This window comes from Xiphias gladius, chromosome 9, assembly GCF_016859285.1.
Source record: "Xiphias gladius isolate SHS-SW01 ecotype Sanya breed wild chromosome 9, ASM1685928v1, whole genome shotgun sequence".
NCBI classification, from domain to species: domain Eukaryota; kingdom Metazoa; phylum Chordata; class Actinopteri; order Istiophoriformes; family Xiphiidae; genus Xiphias; species Xiphias gladius.
The window spans coordinates 5,313,627-5,338,524 of NC_053408.1; the positions used below are offsets into that span (position 1 = coordinate 5,313,627).

The 24,898-nt window shown below is 44.2% G+C and overlaps 1 protein-coding gene across 3 annotated transcripts; it reads left to right on the top strand.

The window, feature by feature from the left end:
• Window positions 1-131: 131 nt before the first annotated feature.
• On the top strand, window positions 132-24,692 carry arhgap27 (Rho GTPase activating protein 27). Of its 3 annotated transcripts, XM_040134936.1 has the most exons (18): window positions 132-242; window positions 1,495-2,328; window positions 11,678-12,151; window positions 13,181-13,420; window positions 14,660-14,740; window positions 15,706-15,828; window positions 16,678-16,764; window positions 18,406-18,473; window positions 18,649-18,736; window positions 19,161-19,262; window positions 20,172-20,270; window positions 20,850-20,955; window positions 21,119-21,253; window positions 22,292-22,390; window positions 22,487-22,564; window positions 22,752-22,883; window positions 23,105-23,210; window positions 23,437-24,692. In XM_040134936.1, the coding sequence occupies exons 2-18, from the start codon at window positions 1,537-1,539 to the stop codon at window positions 23,612-23,614; spliced, it is 2,988 nt and encodes a 995-aa protein (XP_039990870.1). In that variant the 5' UTR covers window positions 132-242; window positions 1,495-1,536; the 3' UTR covers window positions 23,615-24,692. The 3 variants fall into 3 exon arrangements, with proteins under 3 accessions (XP_039990870.1, XP_039990871.1, XP_039990872.1); XM_040134937.1 differs by lacking the exon at window positions 14,660-14,740; XM_040134938.1 differs by lacking the exons at window positions 132-242; window positions 1,495-2,328 and adding an exon at window positions 9,438-9,658 and having other exon boundaries at window positions 23,437-24,691.
• Window positions 24,693-24,898: the final 206 nt, after the last annotated feature.

Here is a 24,898-nt window from a genome sequence, read left to right on the forward strand (position 1 = left end):
TTTGTGGCTTTAGCGCTGCAACTTCTCACTGGTTGCCTCTCTCGGTGGAGACGCGCGCATTCACACACACACACACACACACACACACAACAGGAAATAAGAGCCAGGGCTGGCGAGCAGAAAACAATACATTGTAAGCAGCAGCCTGAGCCATACCACTCCAGCTCTCTGGATACACAGCTGCTTCGGGTTTTGTTTGACAGACGTCCAGGCACGGGAAATCTTTGGAGACAAAAATCAAGGCGAGTAAAGAAATTATTATTCCACACCGAAGCCCCGGGATATGAAATTGCTGGATGTGATTTTAAAACGATAAAGTTCATACAAATTCATACAAGTCGCACCGACTTACCCTCTTATGTAAAATGATACTGGATTGCCAAATTTAACAAGGTATTGTGCATTAAATTTCAACTTGGAAATGAGTCGGGGGAACTTAGTAAAGTCAGATTTCCCATGTTTTGGGAAACTTTTCATTTTGCATTTTCTATGAATTTTTATGGACATACGCTCTCAACATGTATAAGTTCACCCACACCTATTGAAAATGAAATGTAAATGTTAATACTTACTAAGATGGCTGCGACAAAAACACAAAAAATGGTATCTTTTTCACGTGAAAGAGCAGATAACCACAGCATCCTCTTGTTTTATCACAATATGCGAGTGCTTTAGGAGACAGCGAACGACTGCGAGTGCTTCAGAGATAAAACAAAGCCTGATAAGGTAAACTCAGATTGCCAGGTGACGTCGGGCTGACGCTGAGCTGAAGTCGGTGCAGGCTTCCTGTTTTGTGGCTGAGCGATTTTTAGTCTGCTGCTCTAGTGGTCTGTAAGTTCAGGTTGAAAGTTGCTTTGCAGCAGATGGAAGCAACTTCCTGCCTATTCCCGTGCGCAGACATAGACGTTTTTACCTCTGTCACGCCACTCAGCTCAAATCTGAAGCCGTGTCGACCTTCTCTTATAAACCTCCGTTCTTGTGATGACGTCGGCCAATAACCGTAGGTAGATTACTGAACGGGCCGACGGAGTCGCGCAGATCCGGGCACCCAAGGGCTTTAGGGGCGGCCCGAGGCCTGTGCCTCTGAAGTGACTGTTAACATTTCTTGTTGGAAAGTCAATCAACCAGCTATAGGAAAGACGCACAGTGACAAGAAGGAGAGGCAACAGAAACACAGAGAATGACGCAATACTACTACAAACGCACACAGAATGTCTACAAAGACAGAAAAAATAACCCAAAACTACAACAAAGAGACACTGAACGACTAAAAAGACAGAGAATGACAACAAAGACATGCAAAATGACTAGAGAGAGACATAAAAGGTCAGAAACTGACTGCAAAAAGACACTGAATGACTACAAAGAGACACAAAACAACACACATAAACACAGAAAACAAAAAGTGTTAACTTTGACAACATTGACGATGTAACATTTGAAATAGCTACTTTCTGAAAGCCACACCACGTTTCACGTTTCCTCTATCTGCAGCTCCATGATGTACGCGCACTAACCCCGAGGCCGCGCTGGAGCATGGAGCTTGTGTGGGTGCAGCATGAGTTTGAGTACACAGCGAGGGACGGTCGCCTCGTGTCCATCAGGCCCAATGAAAGCTACATCCTGGTCTCCAAGACGAACGAGCACTGGTGGCACGTGCGCACGGACCAGCACACCAAGCCCTTCTACATCCCTGCGCAGTATGTGAGGGAGCTCCCGTCACATCCCGGAGACTCTCCTGGTCCTAAGAAGCGGCACTCAGCCGGGTGTGTTACTGACAGTAAGCCAGTGGATGCTGCTGATAAAGCACCGCATAAAGCAACGCCGGTCATCTGCGTAACAGCTCAGGATGCTTCACGAGAGACACAGCGGTTCTCCACTTTTGGTTTCTGTGAGAGCACACCAGACGCCGGGCCCCGTGAGACTCTGAACGAAGGACAGACTACGCCGGGCGATGCAGAGGCTCACGTTTTAGCGGGAAGCCTTTCGCTCACCTCAGCACCTCTGAGGACTGACCGCCTGCAGCTGTACGCAAAACCCCATCCTGTGCCAAAGGTTGGGAATGGACAGCAGCAGCCAAAAAGCCCACCGCTGGATGAAGACGTAGAACAGACGCAGACTCTTGCGGACGATGAGGATGTGATCTTCCCTTCACCCCCTAATTCACCCATATATGACACCATACCAGAGCTAAACGTCCCAGAATTCGACTCGTTTTCCGAGCTGCCTAGTCCTGTCGCTCCGGACGACATATCAGCATGGCGGCAGCGGAGTTTGAATCCAACTGCAGAGGCAACGTCTTCTACAAGCGCACTTCCCATTGAGCAGGTAGGGATTTCATGCACTATTGCTCTCTGTATAACTGCTTTCATTCATCATTCTGCATTGGTGTCCCTCAAGCATGAGATCAAGCATGTGTCATTGTGATTTCCCAGCCAGGAGAGGGCGAAGTTTTATCACGTAAAACGGTAGAGGCCGGCTGCTACTGTGTGTGTGTGTGTGTACCACAGTGCGGTGCCTGAAGAAGTTTTAATGTTTTATTGGCTGACAACACTGGACTCATAGTAGATGTAACGTGGCTTTTTGACACCCGGCACTGGACAGAAAAGAACCAGTCAGCGTCAGAGTGAAGATCTCTACAAGTTGATCTAAATTACTCACAAAACATAAATTACTTATTAGTTGTTTGCACAAGTATCCATAAGTATTTAATAGGACATACCTAAATCCTAAAAATAATTAGTTAAATGGAGATCACGTGTGTGTGGCCAAGGGAACTGACTGTAGGCTAAAACACACCTGTAAACACCTGTGTCAAATACTTGCCGGTGGTTCCCAGTCTGGGTGTGGGGTCACACGATATATCTGACGGTGTCAGGAAATGACTAAGAGGATAAGAAAGAATTTAAAAAAAAAAAAAAACATGTTGTGCTACCTAAAAATGATATTCCCTTTTCAGATTTTGCTCTATTCTTGACATTTTTAATGCGACACTGGATAGTTTTATCTCTTCAGGCCTCTAAAACTCTCCAACGGAGGCGACCTGAGGCGGGAAGTCCCATTTCTAATGGAATTTCTCCCAGAGCGGGGCTTCGAGTAGGCACCGCCTAATTGTCAGGACCCACCAGGCGAGACTGTTAGGCACCGCTGCCATGCGTTGATGTGTGCAGTGCCGCGGCCCAGCTGAAACCTCTGTCCGCCTAAACTCGACGTCATACAGTGTAACGTCTCGGTGACTGCACTCCCTGCTCTCGGGGGGAAACGCCTGCAGGAGAGAAATACCGATAGGACCTCGAGCCGGCCGGAATTCGCCGAGGCTTAGCAAGCGGCGCGCGTTGCCCCAGAAAAGGCCTACAGACAACGCTACAAAAACTGATCCACGACACTAACACCTCTTTTAATCACCTTTACTCTCACAGCTCTCTTCCTTTAAAACGTGATCCTGACGTTAAAGAGAGATGTTAGTTTTCTTGAATAAGGTTTAAAATACTTTGAGTGGAGTCATGTGCCTGATTTTAAACAACTGCCGCTGCTGTTCGTTAGCTTTATCTATAACAACGCATCATGTTTTCCGAGATGATCATACGAAAGAAAGAAATATAGTGACTAGTGCTGTCAAACGGGTGTAGCGGGGAAAGAAGTACATTGTTCCCTGGAGGATGCGGAGTAAAAGTGTAAGTAAAAGCATGGAATGGAACTAGTGTAGTTAAGTACAAGTACCTCAGATGTGTACTTAAAAGAGTACTCCACTGGTTTAACACTGAACTTGTGCAACGCTGTCGGACTCATGGTGGAGAGTGTAAAACAAAAACCCCAAATCTAAATCTATGACTCAGAACAAGAGGTATCCTTGGATACATTCTTCTTCTACTTTGCCAAAACTTGGCTCCCGCAGTGACCACAATGTAAACGCCACTGCTGACAGTTCGGTAGGAGATGTGGGGGGTGCTGTGCTAGTGGAGCTAACGTAGCTCTGAGCCGTTAGCCCTGAGGCAGCGATGAGGAGCGGGCCACTGATGTCTGGTAAGGTCACTCCTGTCTAACCCCCACGCCCCCAGGTTTCTTCTTCTTTTTTTTTTTTTTTTTTTTTCCCCAAACCTGTAGTCTTCAGCCCCAACCAGAGCTGACTCGCGTGACATCACTTGAGGCAGTTTATCAGTTTTCGCACAGCTCCCTCTGGAGCCATAAAAAAAACAAAGAAAAAAAAAAGCTTTGTGCAACTTTTTTTTTTTTTTTTTTCTCCATACATTTAGTATCACTCCCCAGGACCAGAGACTTGGATGTGTAAAATCCCATCCAGTCCCCCTTCAACTACAGCGCTTGGGTAGATCTACTTAGTTACTGTGCCACCGTTGAATGAGACCGTTTGATTTGATTAGATTTTGGAAAACCAGAGACTGAACCACTTGTTGCTTTGGACACTTTTTGCAGCGAAGGTCTTGACTCTGAATACCGCACCGGTTGGGTTCGCAGTATCTGTGCCAGCTCATCAGCATATGAATGGCCGGTGCCACCCCCTCCCCACCCCAGCCCCCCCCCGGCCCCCCTTCGTGGCATTTCAATAGGCGAAAAGAGGTGTTTCTTGAATGGCTCCGTAAAAGCAGCTGATCCAAGCCCTCAGGTTTCGGTCGGCGAAAGTTTTCTGCGGGTGAGGACTCGCGTTTACCTGGCGCCGTCGACCCTGCGTTTGGACCGGACTGCGTCGGCTGCGCCCCCGGCCGGACCCGGTGAGTTTCGTGGCGTGCGACTCGGCTTTAGACAGGAGTCGGCGTGACTCCAGAACAGGTTACAAACAGGTTGTGTCGGCCGGGAGGCGAGGAAAGAGTTAACCCCAAAGCTGGCGGCCACTCCCAAACCCTCCAGCTGCTACCTGGCTTCCCCCCCCTCTGCGCCCATGACGATCCCGGGAGTCACGACTTAACCGCACGGCCGGGAAACGATGGGGGGAAAAATTTGCGAATTTATAGCTCGCCCTGCCTTCCTTCCCTGTTGAGCACAAACCACAGAAAGTTTCGCCGCAGGTAAGTTTGACGACGGCTGCCCCCTCGCCTTGCACCTGCCGCAAGGTTACAGGACGTCAGCCACGGGTCAGTGTTTGGAGGAGACAGTGTCTGATCAGATTTCTGTGTAGTTTTAACCAAGTGTGTGTGTGTGGGGGGGGGCACTTTGTGCCCTGTAATGGCTGCGGCCTCTCCCAGTACTCCCAGGGACTGCGTGTGCTCCGCGGCACTGGATTGACAAGCACGGTCTGCTGCTTCAGAGGGAGGCCTGGATTATCACCTCACAAAAAACTGGGTGCGCTCACCAGAGCCTCCGCGTGCATTTTAAACATCGCTGGCCGTAATGTGTGTGTGTGTGTGTGTGTGTGTGTGTGTGTGTGTGTGTGTGTGTGTGTGTGTGTGTGTGTTTCATTCTCTCCTCTGTGGAGACGTTAACGAGAGCCCCACACTTGTGACAGGACTGCAGACGTGCCAGGACCCCTCAAGTGCATTAATTCTTCGCCCACAATGGAGGGCCATCTCCATGGTGATGTGGGGGGGTAGGGGGGATCCTGGCCTGACTCCTAACAACAAGCAGGGCTTTTGGATGCCAGCCCTGCCATGAAACTTGTGTGTGCGTGTGTGTGTGTGTGTGTGTGTGTGTGTGTGTGTGTGTGTGTGTCTGTGTGTGTGTGTGTGTGTGTGTGTCTGTGTTCATATGTAATGTGCAGAACTTTCAATTAGCCCAAATGTAGGTCACTTAATATCAAGGGGTCTATGCGGGCTGCTCTTTGGTCTCAGGGGGGGATATTAAGTTTGATAAGTGGATAGCAAATCCAGCTGGGACTGGGATCCCGAACTTTGGTTAATTTTAACTTTACAACTTCCAGAAAGGCAAACCCGAATGCACACTCGGGGCTGTTTCGTTTTAACGGTGATAGTCCTCTGATTGCCATGCGTATGCGCAGTCCTTATTGGAGCTGCCCGCGGCACCAGCGTGTCTGGGCTCTTTGGAAGGTTCATGATGAATATTGAGCATGACTTGTCTGATGTATCTTTTATCACTCAAAGTCAGGATAACTGCCCCAAGGGGTCCAATGTCCCATTGATCTTTGGCAAGTGGAAGAAAAATTGAGCCTTTGCTTTGTCCCCTTGTGCACACCGTTACCCCGACTGTTCATTTTTTTTTTTTTTTTCCTTTGGCCCTTTTAAACTGAACAGATGATCCCGTTCTTCCATTTGAATCATCTCTGAGAAAAAACCGTGGGAATCGCAGCTTGGCCGTGAGCGCCTCACCTACAGCAGTGCAGCAATTCCTGCTGCTCCGTGGGACAGACCAAATCAGATGCCAGGAAACTGCTCCGACAGGTCGTGTGAGTGTCTTGTCGGACCTCTGTGTACATGCCTACCTGACGGAAGATGTGTCCGTCAAGAACAGGCGCCTGTAGCCTCAGCTTCCTGGTTGTTCCCGAGCCGGACGAGCCCTTCACGTTCACCATGCTTTAGTCATATATACTGCACAATATGCGCATTATGTTTTGAATGACTTAGTACATTCTGTCTCAATTTAAGGTTTTACAAGCAAACCTGTGTGTCGCACAGGTTTGTGCATGTTTTTTTTTTTTATTATTTGAACTGCATGTTTAGGTATGCACTTCCATACAAGATGTGACAGTAGTAGAGAGGGTTAGGCCTTCCTAGCCCCAGTTTGTACCTCTCACGTATCACCTTTTTACATTCAAGTCAAAGAGCGAAGCAGCTGACAGACACAAACACCCGGGGATCTCGGAAAAATCCAGATGATCGTTTTGAAACCATTTACGACTGTTTTGAAGGTATTTCCGGAGTCCTTAAAGACTCTTCTTCTTTAGCCAGTTGCAACTGGTTTTCCCCATCCAGGTCAGCAGAAATTACATGTGTCCTTGCACATTCGTAAAACACAAGCAAACCATTAACTGCTCTTTTGTAGGAAAATAGAAAACGGCAACATATACTAATATAACCGATTAATAACTTTGAAAATGTATGGTTCACATTGTACATATCAAGCTAGGAGATGTGTGTGTCATTTCTGACTACCGTCTTTATTTAGGTCACGAACAAGATGTGCAACTCGGGAATCCGGTTAAAACTTTTGTAATCATGCAACAGACTAAATATTTTTTCATCCGGATGGCGAGCAGAGTCTCCAGAGAGGATTCTGGTAGTACCCTAAGAAACTGTGGTGTTGAATGACCTTCTTTGGGTTTTGTTTTTTTTTGTTTTTTTTTTAAGATTGCTGGGTATCTATTTTTCAGAAAATCTGAATCTTATAACTAGAATGTAATGGTAATGTAGAAATGTAACGGTAATACATGAGAGGTCAAATCTGTTTATAAACAATATGATTATTGGGTACAGCATTGCAAACCTCCCACCAAGGCAAGAGAAAGAGAAAATGTTTGTTTTGTTTTTTTCCCCCACCAACTTTCAGTTAATTTTAGGCACCTTGGAATATTGGTCTACAAAGTAATGTATTGACAATCTGCATGGAGCCTCATGCTGGTCTTTGTGAAGAGTTGCATGAGTCACGCGAAACAGGGATGTCTCTTGTGTCATCACTGTTCGTAAAAGTGTTTTTGTAAAGTTGTAATGATGTGCTCATGATCCTGTCATTCCGCACACGCTACCTTGAGTACAATGGTGTCTTGCTGTTCCCCGCAAGAGAGTTACTGCTAAAGTCCCAACTGGTTTAGACAGTCAGATTCCGCAGCCTGTTTTCAGTTGGTTTGTTGTGTTGGTGTGTGTGTGTGTGTGTGTGTGTGTGTGTGTGTGTGTTTTTTTTTTTTTTAAATATTTACTTGTACCTGGTACTAAATGAGAAGGAGGCATCTTTGGAAGAGAGTGGGGTTTCCATTTTGATCGGCTCATTTCTAGTCACCTAGTAACTGGCGCTTAGATATTTCCCCTCCTACACAGAAAACGCTTCACCCATGAAGTAAGAGCGGGAGAAATCTGTCAGGGACAAGCAATATCTGCAGATTCAGTGCTTCGGCATGCAGACCCGGCCTGAAGTGCAAAGATAAGAATGAGATAAACCGATGGACTCTACATCGAGCATTTGTGGAGTTATCCTGGATTCTGGGCCATGAAGAGTGTGATGTAAGAGGGGGGTGGAGCCACGTTGATTCAATAGCTCGACTGTGTGCTTTGTGGCGTGATTTGGGCCCCAATTTGCTGCTCCATTGTTTGATTGGATGACTGCTAATGCGGTTAAGTAATCAAGAAGATTGCTGCTCCATGCGTTGCCGAGGGCAGAGAGTTGTCCGCTCTGTTGCTGCTGTTAAATTCGGTTGTTAGAAATAGTTATTTGCATCTTCCAGGTAAAACAAGCCGAATACAGACAAGTGTTTCATTGCAGACAAAACTATGGCTGTGAAGTGTGAAATATAAAATTCATCTAAAATTTGTCACAAGGTTTTTTTTTTTTTTTTTTTCAGGCACATTTGAATAGCAAACGATCTTGTGTTGAGGCACTAAATGGAAAAAAAAAAAATGCAAAATGTTTTGGATGTTCCAGGAAGCATCGATTCGCTGCAGCCAGGCCCCACACTGGAACCTGCAAAGCCATCGGCGAGCATATCTGTGGCAACACAAGCCTCGAACCCAATGCGAGATTAACCCTAACCCAAAAACCTCATCTAAAACAGAATGCTCTGCCTGCTGTCCGCAGACTGGCTAATGTTGCCCAGTGGAGAAGGAAGTGTTGAATGAACAATTGGACTTCCTGTTTCAAGCCTTTTACCCTTGTGTGCTGCAGTTGTAACAACATGGTGTCTCGTCAGAGTAGCCTGTCAAAAGCTGCTCTGCTGTATCATCATGGGAAATTATTGCTTCCCTTTTTTTCTTTTTTTCAACATTATTAGTCTGAGTGACCTGCTAGCAAAAGGTTGAATACTGTACACTTTGGAGAAGTTGCTGCACTTGTAGAAGAAAACATGGCTGTTTTTAGTAGCTTTCATGTTCCGTTACTTTTTTTTGTTTTTTCGTTTCTTCTTTTGAGTATATCCCTAGACTAAAAGGCATGTGCTCCCTAAAAGCTTTGTTTCCATTGCTGCCATTTCCTTTTTTATCATACGGGCACAACGGCAGGAAGAAGGTTGAAGTGACCTTCATGCTTCATGTTGCTCCATTTTCTCTAACCCTCTTCTCTGTCTTGTTTTCTTTGTCTCCTTCTGCTTTTGGCTCTTAGCACACACAGACAGTTGCCCTCTACCCCTCTACCCTGTGCAAGGGAATTCATGCATAGGCTCGCACAAACAAAGACACTCACTCTCTCTCTCTCTCTCTCTCTCACACACACACACACACGTCACCCAGTCCTCACACAGTCCCTTCCTGCTGTTAGTGTAACAGAGTTCACAGTTCTTCTTTCTATCTGGGCTGCAACTGTTACAGCTGCAGCGAGAGGAGGATGTGTGCTTGAGGGCGTGTTTCATGAATGCGCCTTCGCCTCTCTCTCCCATCACAAGTCGAATGAACGCGGTCGCACGCTCGAGCCGCTTGAGTTTGGTGTCCATTTGTGCATTTGGATATATGGCTCCTATAAATACAACAATGTAAACATGGTGGACACGTACTCCCGGGTTTGTTCAAGTCGCCAGGCCAAGCAGGCCTTGACTCTGCCAGTGGTTCCTCAGGTACGTGATCACGCTGGCGTCTTAAGCAGCTTTTTATTGACACATTATAAAATTTTCAGACTGTGAGGTTGGCGTATTTTCTATATTTCGATAACAGTCTTGCTTCCTGCTTTGCGTAAACATGGCCCTTCTGCACTTGTTTCTTTTCCTGTATTGAGTAAAGTAGCAGGAATATTTAACTGACGGCGCTTAGAAACTCTCACTTTCTAGATGTCGGTGTTGATGTTTTGACTTTTTAGTTTGGATGTTAAAGATTCCTTTTTAAGGGTTTAGGTCTGAATTTGACAGTTTCGCTTGTTGTTCGTGAGTCTTTTCTGTCACTCAATGTGGACACGAGCAAGTCTTTTTATATCAAAACAACCACGCCAGAGAACTAGTGTTGTAATGTGTAATCTCATAGGGATAGAGAAGGTGCAGCTGCTTCAAAGCACAAGAGAGACTGAACATCTTAAAATGATGCTTTTCATCCCGAAAAAAAACAAAATGTCCCTTCTGATGCCAAAGCTTTTTGCGTGTTTTAAGTAAGACAGCAGACGTGTTTTCTCTCATTGGGGCCTGACTGTTACTTTATAAACAGATACTGGTGTTTCGGTGGTTTCCAACCTAGAGCTCGGACCCATCACACAGTCATAGGATAAATCTGAGAGGTCGTAACGTGTTTGCTGAAGTAGGGATGAAGAAAAACGTTTCTGTAGTGGAACTGCTAGCAACCCATACCGTGGGGATCTTTTTTTGTAAGGGGCCACAAGCCAGAAAGGCTGGAAACTGGATTAATCTTTGACAATGCATTGTATTTTATAATATATTCATGTTTTGTATGTAAAATCTTGAAAAGGTCACTAGTAACTACAGCTGTCTGGCAAATGTGGTAGAGCAAAAAGGAGAGTATTTTCCTTCAGAAAAGCAGTGGAGTGGAAGTGTAAAGCAGCATAAAATCGAAACGCAAGTACTTTATACTGAAGTGCAGCACTTGAGTAAATGTACTTTGACTGACGTATTTGCATGGTAGCTCTCAGTTATAGTCCCTTCAAAGTGATGACAATCTATGACACCGGCGCATCAAAGTGTTTGCTGATTTGTATCCGCTCGTATGTGTACACAGCATGTGTAGTTTTCCTTTCATTGCAAGTGGTTGGGTTGTGGTTGTTTGTTCCAAAGGACGGGGGCAGGCATTCTAGCGTAGCAATGTCAGAGATCAATGAAGCAGCTCTCTCATTTCCTCTGTTTCTGTGTAGTCGTGGTGTGTTGTTTGGAATCAATGTGTTTTCGGGGTCAGTTGTCTGGTTGTCCATATTGACGGCCTCGTGGTTGTATTGAGATCAATAATGAAGCAAAGCCAGAAAAGTGATAATGTTGAAGATACAGATTTGTTTTTAAAAAAACAAAAAAAACCCCAAAGAATAATGCCTGATCATACTGGTGAAGTTTAACCTGTGTTGTTTTTTTTTTGTTTGTTTATTTGTTCCTGCAGTCTTCACCCGTGGTCGGATGCCGTCATTGGTCTGGTAGCTTATCAGGCGCTCATCGTGGTTATCGTAATAAGACGAACCAACGATTGGCACATCTTAGTGTGGAAGGATTGACTAATGCCGACATTGTTTTGAAGTGAGAGCAGTGAACTCTCGCGAGCGGGTGTTTTTGTGCAGAATAAATGAGGCTAAAATTAGGTAATGATCATTATCATTTGGAGAACATCTCTGTGGTTTTTCTTTTTTTTGTTTGTTTTGTTTTGTTTTTTTGCGTTTGATGTAAGCTACTTCCTATGGCAGGCTGACGTAGAAAGAGCAGTGGGCTGAAGGCTGATACTTGACGCTGTTTGGCTCGGCTTTCACCTCGTGAAATACTGTTAAAGAGTACTCGAACGAGACAAGACAAGTTTGAGTATGCAGGAAATTGTCTTCACACACATACTGATTCTACATTAGCTTTAGTTCCTGTTCTGTAGAAGCACCTGCAGATGTGTTTGAGTTTCTGCATCAGCATTTTTTTTTATTTTTTTTTTTTTTGGACTTTCCACAGGTGGAGAATGAAAGTCTCCGGTCAGCGATCTACGTCAATGTAGCACAGCTTCACCAAAGCATCTCTCAGTCTCCCCCCTCAGCTCCTTCGTCCTACTCTCCCTCCTACCTTGACACAGAGGGATGGGAGGTGCACACTGACCAGGAAAGTGGACAGGAGTACTACTACCATCCCGCCACGGGGCACACCACCTGGGACAATCCCTTTCTAGACTCCCCCACGGACCCCGAGCCTCTCCCTGCGGAGGAGCCTTGCTCCCCCTCACCTCCCCAGTCACCTGCCCTCACTCCGTCCACCGCCTCCCCTCCGGCGTGGACCTCAGACTGGGAGCAGTTGGTGGATGAGACCAGCGGTCGCCCATACTTCTACAACCCGATGTCCGGGGAAACTTCCTGGGAGCCTCCAGAGCAGCTGAGCCCGTATCCCCCGCTGATGGAGCCTATGAGCGTGCACAGGTTTCACGAGGACGGGCCGGTAAGGACAGCCTGGGCGCTCTACTTAGACTCTCTCTGTCTCCGGTTTTAGCTTCACCCAGGGGGAGGCTGTAAATACAGTCTGCTTTTAATGGAATTAAATCTCCTGCACCTACATAGCGGACAGGACTCATTTTCATAAGGGAAGCTAACAGCAGAATGTCCCTAGTAGTCTCCGGTACTGTCCCTAACTTTAAAAGAATGGAGACATGTTTTTCTTCACAACACAAGCAACAAGTGACCCCTTTTCTCCTCCCTTTTTTTGAGCTTGAGCTGGAACATTAATGGGCCCAGACAGAATAATACTTTGAGGCCGTGGAAATGCTGTGACTTATTTATCAAAGTCCCGGAACAGTCCTTGAGCTCAGTGTCAGCGCGGCAGTAGGAAATTAATCAGCTGACATTATTCAGATGAGATGTGGCAACATTTCAAAACAAAAACTGAACTGGGACAAAGATTAGCATCAGTATCTGCGTCTGTTGATTACTACAATTATTCCCCATCTGAAGGTCAAGACTCTCCGGGTTTGATTTAAAGAAATAGTTAAACATTTTTGGAAATACGCTCATTCGCGTCCTCGCTGAGAGTTATGTCTGTAAAATAACAAAGTTGTAATTTTTACACTTTGACGTTTGTACCGATCAAACAAACGAAGCAGGTGTTAATTAATGAGCTTTCGATGTTCCGGTTGGCAGTCTCGCCGTTTCCACCGGTTTCCAGTCCTGCCGGCTGTAGCTTCATATTTTACTGTACAGATATAAGAGTGGCGTGGATTTCCCAAAATGTCGAACTATTCCTTTAACAAGATAAGAGGGAAGAAGGGGGAAAAATTTTGTTGGTTTGTTTATATGTTAATCTTTTTATGAAATGCTGGAGGGTTTTCCATCTTCAGGACTCCAAAAAACATACAAAGGGTCACAAGCCAAAAAAAAATCTGACCAATGAGTTGCTATATATTCTCACTTTATTTTCAAGTTTTTGTGTATGTGTGTGTTTTAACGTGCGTTTCCACCGCGTTATGTTCCCCAGCCTCCTCTACCCGAGGAGGACTACCCCTCGGAGGATTACCCGGCTGCTAATCAACCAGAGATCTACGAGGAGGTCCTTACCGGGAGAACCCCCACCCTCCCTAAAGAGTACACATTCAGCCATTTGAGCCGGACCGTCATCCCCAGGGCCAACCTGGACCGCAGTACCCCGACTGGCTGGAATCTCACTGTGGAACCGAACGGGACCTGGGTGTTCACCAGTGAACACTCTCCAGATCAGGTTAGTCCAGGGACAGTTTGATGCAGACAAAGAAAATGGAGGGATATTGAATTGAATTCCACAAAATGTGAGGTTTTTGAAGTTATTCATTGCTTGGTGCTGTATGTTTCAAACGTACAGACATTAACATTAAGAGAAAGTATTTTTAGCTATCCCTCAAACGTCATCTGTGATTGTTTTGATGTCAGTCTTACAGAACCAAAGGGTGAGGAGTTCCCTTGAATCTTAAAGCCAGGGTATGCTTGAAACAAGCTAGTTTTTTACAAGGTGTCGTCCGATCCCATCCAAAGGGGGGGGGAGTCTACAGCCTTTTTGAACAGTCACGCTCATAGGTGGCGCAAAAAGCCTTCCGTCGTAGCGGGGTGCTCCCTTTCAAACAGTCTCTCCTTCGAAAATAACCCATGGTGTTTAACACAAAGAGCCACGGAGGTAGTTGCGTTGAGAATGAGAGCCTAACAAAAGTGAACCTCACGGTGGCAGGATCCCCAAAGCAATTAGGACCCATCCCCTGGGGGCCACGGATGTCTGTAAAAGGCTTAACGGCGATCCGAGATATTTCAATCTGGACGGAAGCGCTGGACCGACCGACATATCACCGGACCGACACTGCTATCCGTAGAGCCATTCTGCTAGCGTGGCTGAAAAGAGAACTACGCAGAGAGAGAGAGAAAAGTTAATGTCCTGCAGACTCTCTCGTCTCCACACACCTACTCCTACTCCCTGTTTGAGAGGGCCGTGAGTGTCGAATTATCAGTCTTGGATGGTTACAAAAACTGTCACACCTAGCGCCCCCCCTCCTAACTGGGATGTTGGCAAGGTGTTGGTAGAGGGGGTTTTCAGAGGCCGTTCGACCATCCAACAGGGACTTTTTTTTTTTTTTTAAACTTACTGCGGCCTTTATAATGTAGACTTATTTTAAATAATCATACAAGGAGCAACAAAAAAGTACCAGTTTCTCTGACGGCAGTAGTATCAATAGTGCATGATGCAGTGAGGACTGCGCAGCTCTTCCCTAATCCTTACTGTGCTGTCGCTATAGAAAACATCCATTTACTTTAAAAGCGTTAATATATTTACATCATGTAAATGTATTGTATGTCATGAGCTGTAGTTGATCTACGTCACTTTCCTTTCAACACAGTAAAGCTAGGCAGCAAAAACACCTTTGATTTTCTTTGTTTGAAAACATCATTGACGCTGAACCATTTTTGACCAAGACATTTATCTGTCATGCAACAGTGGATCAAGTCTGTGGATGAGCGAGGGCAGACCTACTACTACCTGAGAGGCGGCTCCAGGTCTCAGTGGAACCTGCCTGAGGTAAAAGATGGTCTGTGGTCATAAAACTGCAATAGATGTCGATCAGAGATGGGAATTTTCTTGCCTTTTTTTTTTTTTTGCTGGGTTTTTGGTTTTCAGACACCAATTTCAATTTAGATTGGGATCATTGATCAAGTTCTAGCCTTGGGGCCAATGAAAAACAGTTACCACTTTGTTCATGATATAAAGTAGATCAGGCAACTATATACTCAAGTATGTATACATTTATCAAATGATGATAAAATTAGTTATAATTTCACTTATGTAATTAAAATATCTTTTTCCATATTAATCGTAGTATAACTGTATTAATTGTAGTATAAACATGTAGCTGTAACCCTACTTAAAATCCTTTTCATTTTTGATTTTGATAGATAAAGTTGTATTTGCATCCTACTGTCTTGCCTTTGACTGATGTTCAATTCTAGTGTATTTTTTAAAAGAATATTGACAGTAAATATAAACATGACCCAAAAATAGACGACATTAGCAGAACCTTTGTTTTTCCAGCCCTGAGCGGTGTGTGCCGGTATACCTACTTACAGCCCAAACAACCTTACCAATAAAGGTAGGGCAGCCTGCATGTGGCCTGACAGGCAAGACTCAGGGCAAAAAAAAAAAAAGCCTGCAAAACACTTACTGCACTCCTCACTACTGCTCCCGAAGGTTATTCCTTTGAGCTGGACAGTAAGGGGACCGTGTTTAGTGGGATTTTAGTAAGAAAACCCACCTGAAACAATAAAGGTGAGGGGGACAAAAATAAGATTTTGAACAGCCCCCCACCCCCCTACCCCCACTGGAAATTACGCCTTGAATTCAGGACACGAGTTCAACCAAATAGTAGTTTCACATTTACCCTTTGTGTGGTTTAAAGTGTGACAGACCTGTTTGAATTTGCCTTGTCATCTCTCGAGTTTTCAATTTTTCGTATTTAAACTAAACCGAACTGCGTTTGGTCCCTCCAGGCCCCTGTAGCTCCTGGTCAGTCCAGGATGGAGAACGGTGTTGAGGTGGAAAACTTGTCGGTCATTAAAAACTGGAGACACACCATGGGACCTGCTCAGCTCAGCTCAGCCCAGGATGATGGGGTACACAAACACACACACACACACACACACACACACACACACACACACACACACACACATACGTGAACAAATATATATTCACACACTCTCAAACCTGCATGTACACACATCCAGGGCGTGTCAGCCAGCTTAAACAGAATGCTTTGCTCAGGCAAAAATAGTGACGGTGAGTCAGCGTTTAACAACTGACACTCCTAGGCTTTTAACCCTTGTGTAGCCAGGCAGGGGGTTTTGGGGAGGGGGGGCTACATATGTACGCCAACACCTTGTTGCTGGGTACAAATAAGGGCTTGTGCTTGGTCCTTGCACCAGGACACAGCAGTGGCTCCATTCACGGCCCGGGCTGGTGTTTATTTCCCTCCCCAGATTTAACAAAAACGTGATCTGATCCCTTACTAATATTCGTAGACGTGTCTTTAATCTTTATCCCCATTTATGGGTGAATTTAGCACATACCATGGCCAAACTTACGTGGACGCTAAAAAATGACAACATATATGTGATTATTGAGCGTCTCATTCCGAAAAAACATAGCCTCCTACGAAAGCCTCCACACTTCAGGGAAGGTTCTCCGTGCTTCCCTAATCTGTTGCCACAAAGTTGAAAGCAAACTATTGTCTAAAATACCTTTTGTATGCTATAGCATTAAGTAACAAACTATGAATAATGTTCACAGGTCCGCAAAAGTATGTGGACAAAGGTTTCTGCATACTTTTGCTTTTTGATCTTATCTGCTAATTTTCTTTTTTTCGAACAACTTTTAATACCACACTACATTTGGGACGTTCCGGTCCTTTTTTCTGAATTACAAATCCTAAAGTCTCCTTCCGTCGTCCCCCTCTTGTCCAGAGGTTCGTCCCAACTCACAGGAGGAACACGTCAGACTACAGCAGCGACAGCTCCAGTACAGGAAACTCTCCAGAGACGCAGCATAACGTGAGTGAAACTTGTGTGGTACCCGTACGGTCACGTCTGCTGATGCTGATTACTCTAAATTAGCTAAAAAATGACAGTTGGTTAGGCGTTAATGGTGTTCTGTGTCTCTCTCTCAAGGCTTTGGGGTTTAGACCCTGGAGAAACCCCTATTATCTGACCTCGAGGTGGCTGCGCTATAACGTGGGTTGCTAGTCTGAGTGTTCACCTGAGCTCGATCCATAGATAGCAGCGTCTATCTATGATGAGGCAAAAGGTGTCACTGCAGAGCACTCAAGGAGCATTTGTTGTATTTGAGCGGATGTGTTTCATTCCCTGCATCAAATATTGTGATCGTTTGAAACATCCTGTCTTTCAAGTAGTGATGCATTCCGCCTGTTGGGATAGGCAAATTATTAACTGACTGCTGAAGTCTTTTTTTATTATGAAATTCCCTCTCTGTGTTTCCTTGCTGGAAGTGGAAGAATAGTATTAAAAATGGGGAATTTGCTTCTAAAAATACTGTAACTTTGGAAGATACTCACTTGATTTGTCAAACTTAAGGCTGCTGAAGCCTCATTTTGACTTCAGATTAACTTTTTTTGAATCCATTTTCGCACAGAAGAGAAAAGAGAGAGTACTAGTTCTCTTTTTTTTTCCCCCTTTGCACTGACTTACACTGGAGTTGCATTAGAAAGGGATCTTTTTTGGGGTCAGTGTGAACAGGAAGAGTGGTTACGGCAAGCAGAGCCCCGCCTCAGTATACATGCGGGCACCTGAGTTTCGTTTTGAGACAGACTGGGGGGGGGGGTGGTTTATCTTTTTAAGTGTTTTTTTAATTCGTCACTCACTATCCAGTCACAGTCCAGAAAAGTGCATCTCCACAGCTTTAGTGGGCCAAAGGCAGCTGTCCGCCTGTTGTTCAAATCCAGCAATAGGTCCATTAGTAGAGCGTCGCTGATGAAATGCGGGGGCAGAAATATTAAACCTGGTGTAGATTAAGGCATAATTCTTGTGATATCCTATATTTTTCCTATTGTCAACAAATCCCATGAAAAGACCAAAACCACCAAGCTGACAAGTGTCGTCTGTGTATCCAAAACCTGAGATATCGTAGTCCTCTGTGCCCTAGAGCTTCACTGTTAACTATTAAAAATACACCAGTGAGTCACACTGTTGCACTGAGTGACATGCTCCTTCATTACCATGAGAACACACACCCACACACACACACACACACACACTGTAGTTTATTTTGACTCAGTCCCACATGCACTGTCCTGCTGCTGGAAATAATCACCAAATGAGACTCACTAAATCTGTGGTTAAAAATTGTCCCTAACAGATGCAGGCCTCGTGCTTTAAGCATTAACAGACTAGACCAAATACTCTGTTGATTTCTGTGTAGTGATGTCGAAACTGCAACTTCCATTTCTCACGATTTTCCACATAATCAAAATTTGCATCTTGGGAACACAGATTGTAATAGAGAAGTGGGGATGTGAATGCCGCCGAACGCAATATGTATGTATATGGCTTTATTGATGAAGCTTGTGTCCAGCATTGTAACCAGAGCTGTGTGTCCCTCATGTCATTCACACATAACCCTGACAATTGCATGTAGTCAACGAGGAATCAAAATGTCGTTGTCGTTTACATTTTCAGGTGCAGAACTTAGAGAAAGCCGGAATTCTCAACAAAACAAAAGTGTGTGAGAACGGCAAGAAAGTAAGGTAAATCAACACTTCCCTTTATAGAGGTTTTTTTTTTTTTTGCTTGCAGGTATGACATTCTCAGGTTTCAGTTTTTGAGTTTTGTGTGAGTTTGGAGTCGCTCGTCGTCCCTCCCCCTGAAAGCTCCCCCTGGCTTTTTGTTCTGCGTTAGTCATGCTGCATTCCCCCGTTTCAGGAAAAACTGGGCCCAGACGTGGACGGTTCTCCACGGAGGGGTGCTGACGTTCCACAAGGACCCAAAGTCTGCGGCAACAGGGGCCTCGGTATGAAACTCACTGAATTAATACTTAGAGTGGAGTCACATGATGGTGTGTAACGTCGCAGGGGAAGAAAGGGCTCATCCTGCATTAGTAAGAAACTCTGACAGCTGAATGCGGTGCCCCCGCCCATGTTGCATTCTGTACATTTCTGAGAGGGTTGTGACTGGGTGAGAATTTTTTTTTTTTTTTTGGTCTTGAAGTTTCAGTCCATTGCCTGAATCTTGTACATACACTTTTCACACACTCTGCACTTTGGCATCACGAGTCATCCCTAAGAACGGAGATGAAACATTAAACTGCAGCCGGATTCAGGCTTTATGAGGAGTGACAGCGCCGACACACCTTCTGTTCGGCGCCGCTCGTTACACTGAATGCCCTCCCCGTCGCTTCGGTAATCAGCTTGTATTCTTGTCTTTCCTCCGCGCAGAACAAGACCAATCAGATAGTTCCAGAGGTCACGGTGGACCTGCGAGGGGCGACGATTGGCTGGGCCTCGAAGGACAAGTCCAGCAAAAAGAACGTTTTGGAGGTGCGTTCGTTTCGTTGACGCGGAACATGATGCAATGCAGTGCAAATAACACGTGCTTATATTTTTAGCATCTTTGCCTCCGTTTAAGAAGCTTCTCCCATAAAACATGGTCTCATACATTTATGTCCAATATTAAATTTGCAGTTGTGAGTTAAATTAGTAAAAGGAGATTGTTTGTGAATTATCTAACTTGTGACTCACAATCATCATTTCCCTTAGAGCCCCTGAAAAGACCTTTTATCTATCCATATTCTTCTATAACGTTAAATATTGCTGGCTAAATAAGCAATATGAAAGTTAAAAAAAAAACAAAAAACATATTAAGGTACTGTTTATCAAGCATTTGTCAAGACTTTAACACTAGTTGTTCTGTGAGGCTGTAGTTAAGCAGGGTGGTGCAATAATGACGCTAACATCCGAGTTTTTAGGAGGTAAAATTTTTACAATGTTCCGTGTTCCAACGTTTTCTAATTAGCACTAAATAAAAAGTGCAGCTGAGGCTGATGGAAATGTCATTTCTTTCACATTCATTGGGTCATAACTGTAAAAGCATTGAACAAATGAAAAGACTGGTTGTTAGTGGCACGAAATGAAATAGCTGTGGGATCACCGAAGTTAATACAAGTCGGCCTCAGGGGGACGTGAATGTCGATGCGAGGTTTCGCAGCAATCCATCCAGTAGCTGTCAAGACATCCCTAGAGCTACTGCACAAGTATGGCTTAAAAAAACAGAACCCATCAGAGCGTCAGATACGGATTCAGAAATACAGACGTCATGACCACAACAGCTGTAGCTTTGGCACATCATAGTGTGTTCATATTGGATCCCATCCCTCCCAGAGCCCTGAAGATATGAAACAAGTCTGGTGAACTGTCCCTCTTTCTTATCCAGCTCTCTCTGTCCTTCAGTTAAAAGGCAAGAGCGGCGTCGAGTTTCTGATACAGTACGACACCGAGAGCATCATCAGTGACTGGCACAAAGTCTTAACGGACACCATACGGCAACTGGTTAGTGCTTCCATCATCCATCATTGATAAACACGCTGATAATGAATTATCAGCATCACGCTACAGAAGACAGAGGCCTATCAGATTTAATGATTCAGTTACTGTCTGTAACTGAATCGTTTTTGGGGAAAAACACTTTCTTGCTGAGAGTTAAATAAGAAGACGAGTACCACGCTCATGTATGTCCCGTTCAGTGTAAGGCTACAGGCTGGAGACGTTTGGCTCAGCATAAAGACTAGAAACCGGGGGAAACGGCTTTCCCGGCTCTGTCTGAGAATCCACCTACCAGACCTAAACAGAGTCTCGCCAGGCTTGTGGCTAGTTTCCCCCTGCTGATAGTGGCCTCGTATCTAAGACCAGACACGAGCGTGGTATTATTCCTCTTATCTCACTCTCAACAAGAAAGTGAATACTGTTCGTTTAAAAGAAGCAGAAGAATAAGAAAGAAAAAATAAGGCTGCTAACTTCACTTTAAAATATGTGATCGCCCAAATTCTGACTAATGAAAGGGATGAAATGCACGTCAGTCCGGGTTTTTCCTTTTGGTTGAGATGCCGTTTGTATCCGTCTGTTCATCAGGAGTACCAGGACCATCACTCAGAGGAGGAGGACGGGGACTTATACGAGAAGATCGCCGTCACGGAGCGAGATGACAAGTCTGGAGGTGGCGTAGAAAAGCGAAGGAGTAAGTTGAGCGGGCCACATTTTCCACCACTGCGAAAAACCAAGCGTGTCTGATTTAATTGCGGAATGAACGACGTAATGTTTTGTGACCTAGTTAGATATATTGGGCCCATTAAGAGCTACAGTTACAATCGTAATAAATGTCTTAACATTGCTTTCTGTAGCCACTAGGACAAATGTCACCCACTCATCCAGCTCTGCGGCGGACGCAGACCAGAAGCGGGTTCGAACCAAGCTGATGAAGTTCCTCATGAAACGCCCAACACTGCAGTCTGTCAAGGAGAAAGGCTACATTCGAGGTAGTCCCAGTTCTTTTTGTTTGAACAGAAGCTAATGGGAACCGGTTCAAAGCAAACATGGACCTGGGAGTGACTGCGGTGGGTTTTGTGACTTTTACCCTACCAGACACTGAACGCTCCCATTTCTGATTTCAAGCACATCCACGTGTAAACACGAGCGGTTTCGTATTTCCTAGTTGATTTTTAGATCTTCAGAATCGTTATTGCTCCAACAGGAAACCGCGGAACATAAACATAGATAAGATGAGATAACGAGACAATTTAAGATATTAAGAGTGTTGGCGCTACACACAAGATAAAATAAAAGGTCCATGTGATAGAGTCATTTGAAGGCTGTCAATCAGCTGGTTTTCTGATTCACACGTTTAAATTCCCCTAGCAGCACCTCACTGTTGTCAAGGCCGAATCACATATTTCTGTAAAATTGCTGTAATGACTTTTCCCATTGGAGAAGTATCTGTTGCACAGGTGATGACTATGACATCCCGCATAATGTTAATACTATGAATGCGACGTACATTTAGGTCATCGTGTATATTTTGTAAAAAAAAAAAAAAAAATTCACACTTTTTTCATATTCTGATACTCGCTTGACTATTGTACTCTTTATATTTATTCATTTTGCACTTATTTCATACTGAATATATGATATGTGCTATAAACTGTATTTAACTTTCTATTACAGTTAAATTATAATGCTGTTCATATGAATACTGTGATCTGTTCCCATGTAAACCTTTTTAGGATACTTTACGTTTGATAGATACTCTATAGTTGCACGTACCAATGCTGAAATTGTGCTTTGTGTAACTATTTTATCCCACAATTATCGTTTATTTTCTTCTTTTTATATGTTATTTTCCAATGTAACATCTACATTTTCCCAAATCCGTCATCTGTCCATTCTGTCTGATGTGTTTACAAGGATTATTAATATTCTAAACATGCATATATCGATGGGATGATAATACTGCCACTAGAACTACTGCTACAGTATTAATACCAAAAATAAGATAATGTTTTTTTTATTCCCTTCAGATAACGTGTTTGGTTGCCATCTGGCCACGCTGTGTGCACAGGAGAGGACCACAGTTCCTAGTTTTGTGGAGAGATGCATCAAAGCAGTAGAAAAGAGAGGTAATGCACCTCGTCGTTATCAAGGTCTGAAGTCTTTTTGCCGTGTGCAGTATAGCAGTTAACTAACTGGTGCCACCCGATGTGCTGCTTTTACAGGTCTAGACATTGATGGACTCTATAGAGTGAGTGGGAACCTCGCTGTCATTCAGAAACTGCGCTTCAAGGCCGATCACGGTAAACCGCATCAGTTTACGAGCTCACGTGTGTTGAACTGAGTAACTCAGCCGATGGCCGCGCATACAGAGAGAGTAGACGTCTCCCAGTGCATTCAAGGAGTCGCTGCAGTATCTCGCTGTTGACAGCAGCGCCCCCTGCTGTGTTTTGTTAACCGGGCTGTGCACCTGCTGTGTTTTTTAAACAGAGGAGCTGGACCTCGAGGACGGCCAGTGGGAGGACGTTCATGTCATCACCGGAGCGCTGAAGTTGTTTTTCCGAGAGCTTTCCGAGCCGCTTTTCCCGTACAGTCACTTCAATAACTTCATCGCGGCCATCAGTAAGCAGACTTTCAAATCCATGAAATTCTAAAGTTTATGTCGTCCAGCTCACTGGAGCGCACTAACATCGCCTGTTCTGAGGATAAATGATGGTATATTTGGTCTGAATACAGCAAATATCTAAATGAATGTTAATGATTCGGGTGGTGGATGGTAGATGATGATATATCTATAACTGATTCATAACTTTTGTCCTGTTTTTTTTTCTTTTTCTTTCTAGGAATTCCTGATTACAACACAAAAGTGTGTTGCATGCACGACCTGGTCAGATCACTTCCACCTCCAAATCATGACACCATGGAACTTCTTTTTGGGCATTTACGCAGGTATGCCTCATAGTTTTTCCTTGGAACTTCTGCGTGTTTCATCACATAGTTTGAAAACTTGTACAGCGAGAGGTAGATGAGGTTCATCTGAGGATGTAATTGGAAAATAAGTGTAATTGAATGCACAAGTCTTGCTCAAAGCACACATTTAAAAAACAAAACAGACAAAAGACAAGTAACAGTAAAGTTATGTCTCCTCACGCTGTTATTTTATTTCTTCTGACAGGGTCATACAGTATGGGGAGGACAATCGCATGACCGTGCAGAACGTGGCAATAGTCTTTGGCCCGACGCTGCTTCGGCCGGAGACGGAGTCGTCCAACATCGCGATGCACATGGTGTTTCAGAACCAGATAGTGGAGTTCATTCTGAACGAATATGAGCATATCTTCCGCTCCAGCTAAAGCAGACTCACAGCCCCCCCCCTCCACTGCGGACCTGGTCAAACGTCTGAACGTGCCCGAGTTATCTGAAGTGCCAAGACTTACCCTTGCAGGCACATAAATAGCTTCAGTGCAACACCTGAAAATGAAACTTTACTTTTTGTAAAATAAGTTAAAGGGCTCCTCAAGTTTTCTCTTTGCTCAGAATATTTGAAGTTGAACCACTTCAAACTAGATAAAGGGATCTTCAAATAGTCTTTGCTGAGAATCATTGAAGCATGTTTAACCACTGTTTTGTCCAGGCTTACGCCACCAGGGGCGCACACTGTTAGAATTATCGTTGGCAGTATTGTAGGATTAGAAGTTGAGCTGCACAGGTTGAAACAGGTGTGGTTTGGTTTCCCGACCCAGAGCTGTTGAGCTTGTTTTTCGGGTGGACTGTGTCAGTCTGCTCTCGCCCCCTGACATTGTAGCTGTCTTAATCTCACAAGTCACTTTCTGAAATGTTTCAGTTTTAATTGTTTGTTTTTATGTTTGGTTTGTCTAAATCGCAGTTATGATAGAACCCAACTCAAACCTGGACGGACGCATTAATACTCTCTTTAAGACATGATCAATGATTGCTCCCTACTTTACTTTAGAAAGTTTAACGACTTTTAAATATTCTTTTGGATTTGAAATTGAAGCATCTCACACATTGCGATAACTGAGATTGTATTCTAATATGGCATTTTTGTTTTTCAGTTTCATTTTTACCAATGAATTATTTTATTGTAATATAGAAATGTACAAAAAAAGAAACATTAATACCAGTGTCTTGGCGTGAAGTAGATGGTGACATAGAATACTTGTGCAACTCATAGGTTATTTTCCAATGAATTGTAAAACACGATTTTTCAATCATGTTGTATGTGAAGGAACTGTAAAATAACAACATAGAAATATAAATAAGTAATACATCTGTTTGACAGTTGGCAGTAAAGTCAGTCTGTCCATGAAACAAAAGTGGATAATAGAAGAGATTTATGTCTTGTAAATAGAGATAGATGGCATATTTATGCTGAAAGTTGTTGGAAATGCAAAAGTTATTCAGTAATAAAATAACTTTGTAAAAACAAAAAGGTGGGCTGTGTGTTTCTTTTGTCAGAAAGATCACGGACACGTGTCTGTAAACAAAGAATGTAGTGTTCACACGGGGGAGGATCAAGTCGGATATTTTTTCAATTCTGATTCACCTGAGATCCTTCTCGACCAGACACGCAGTCCGTCACAGGAACATGCAGGTGGTTCACAGTGGCGGAGGAA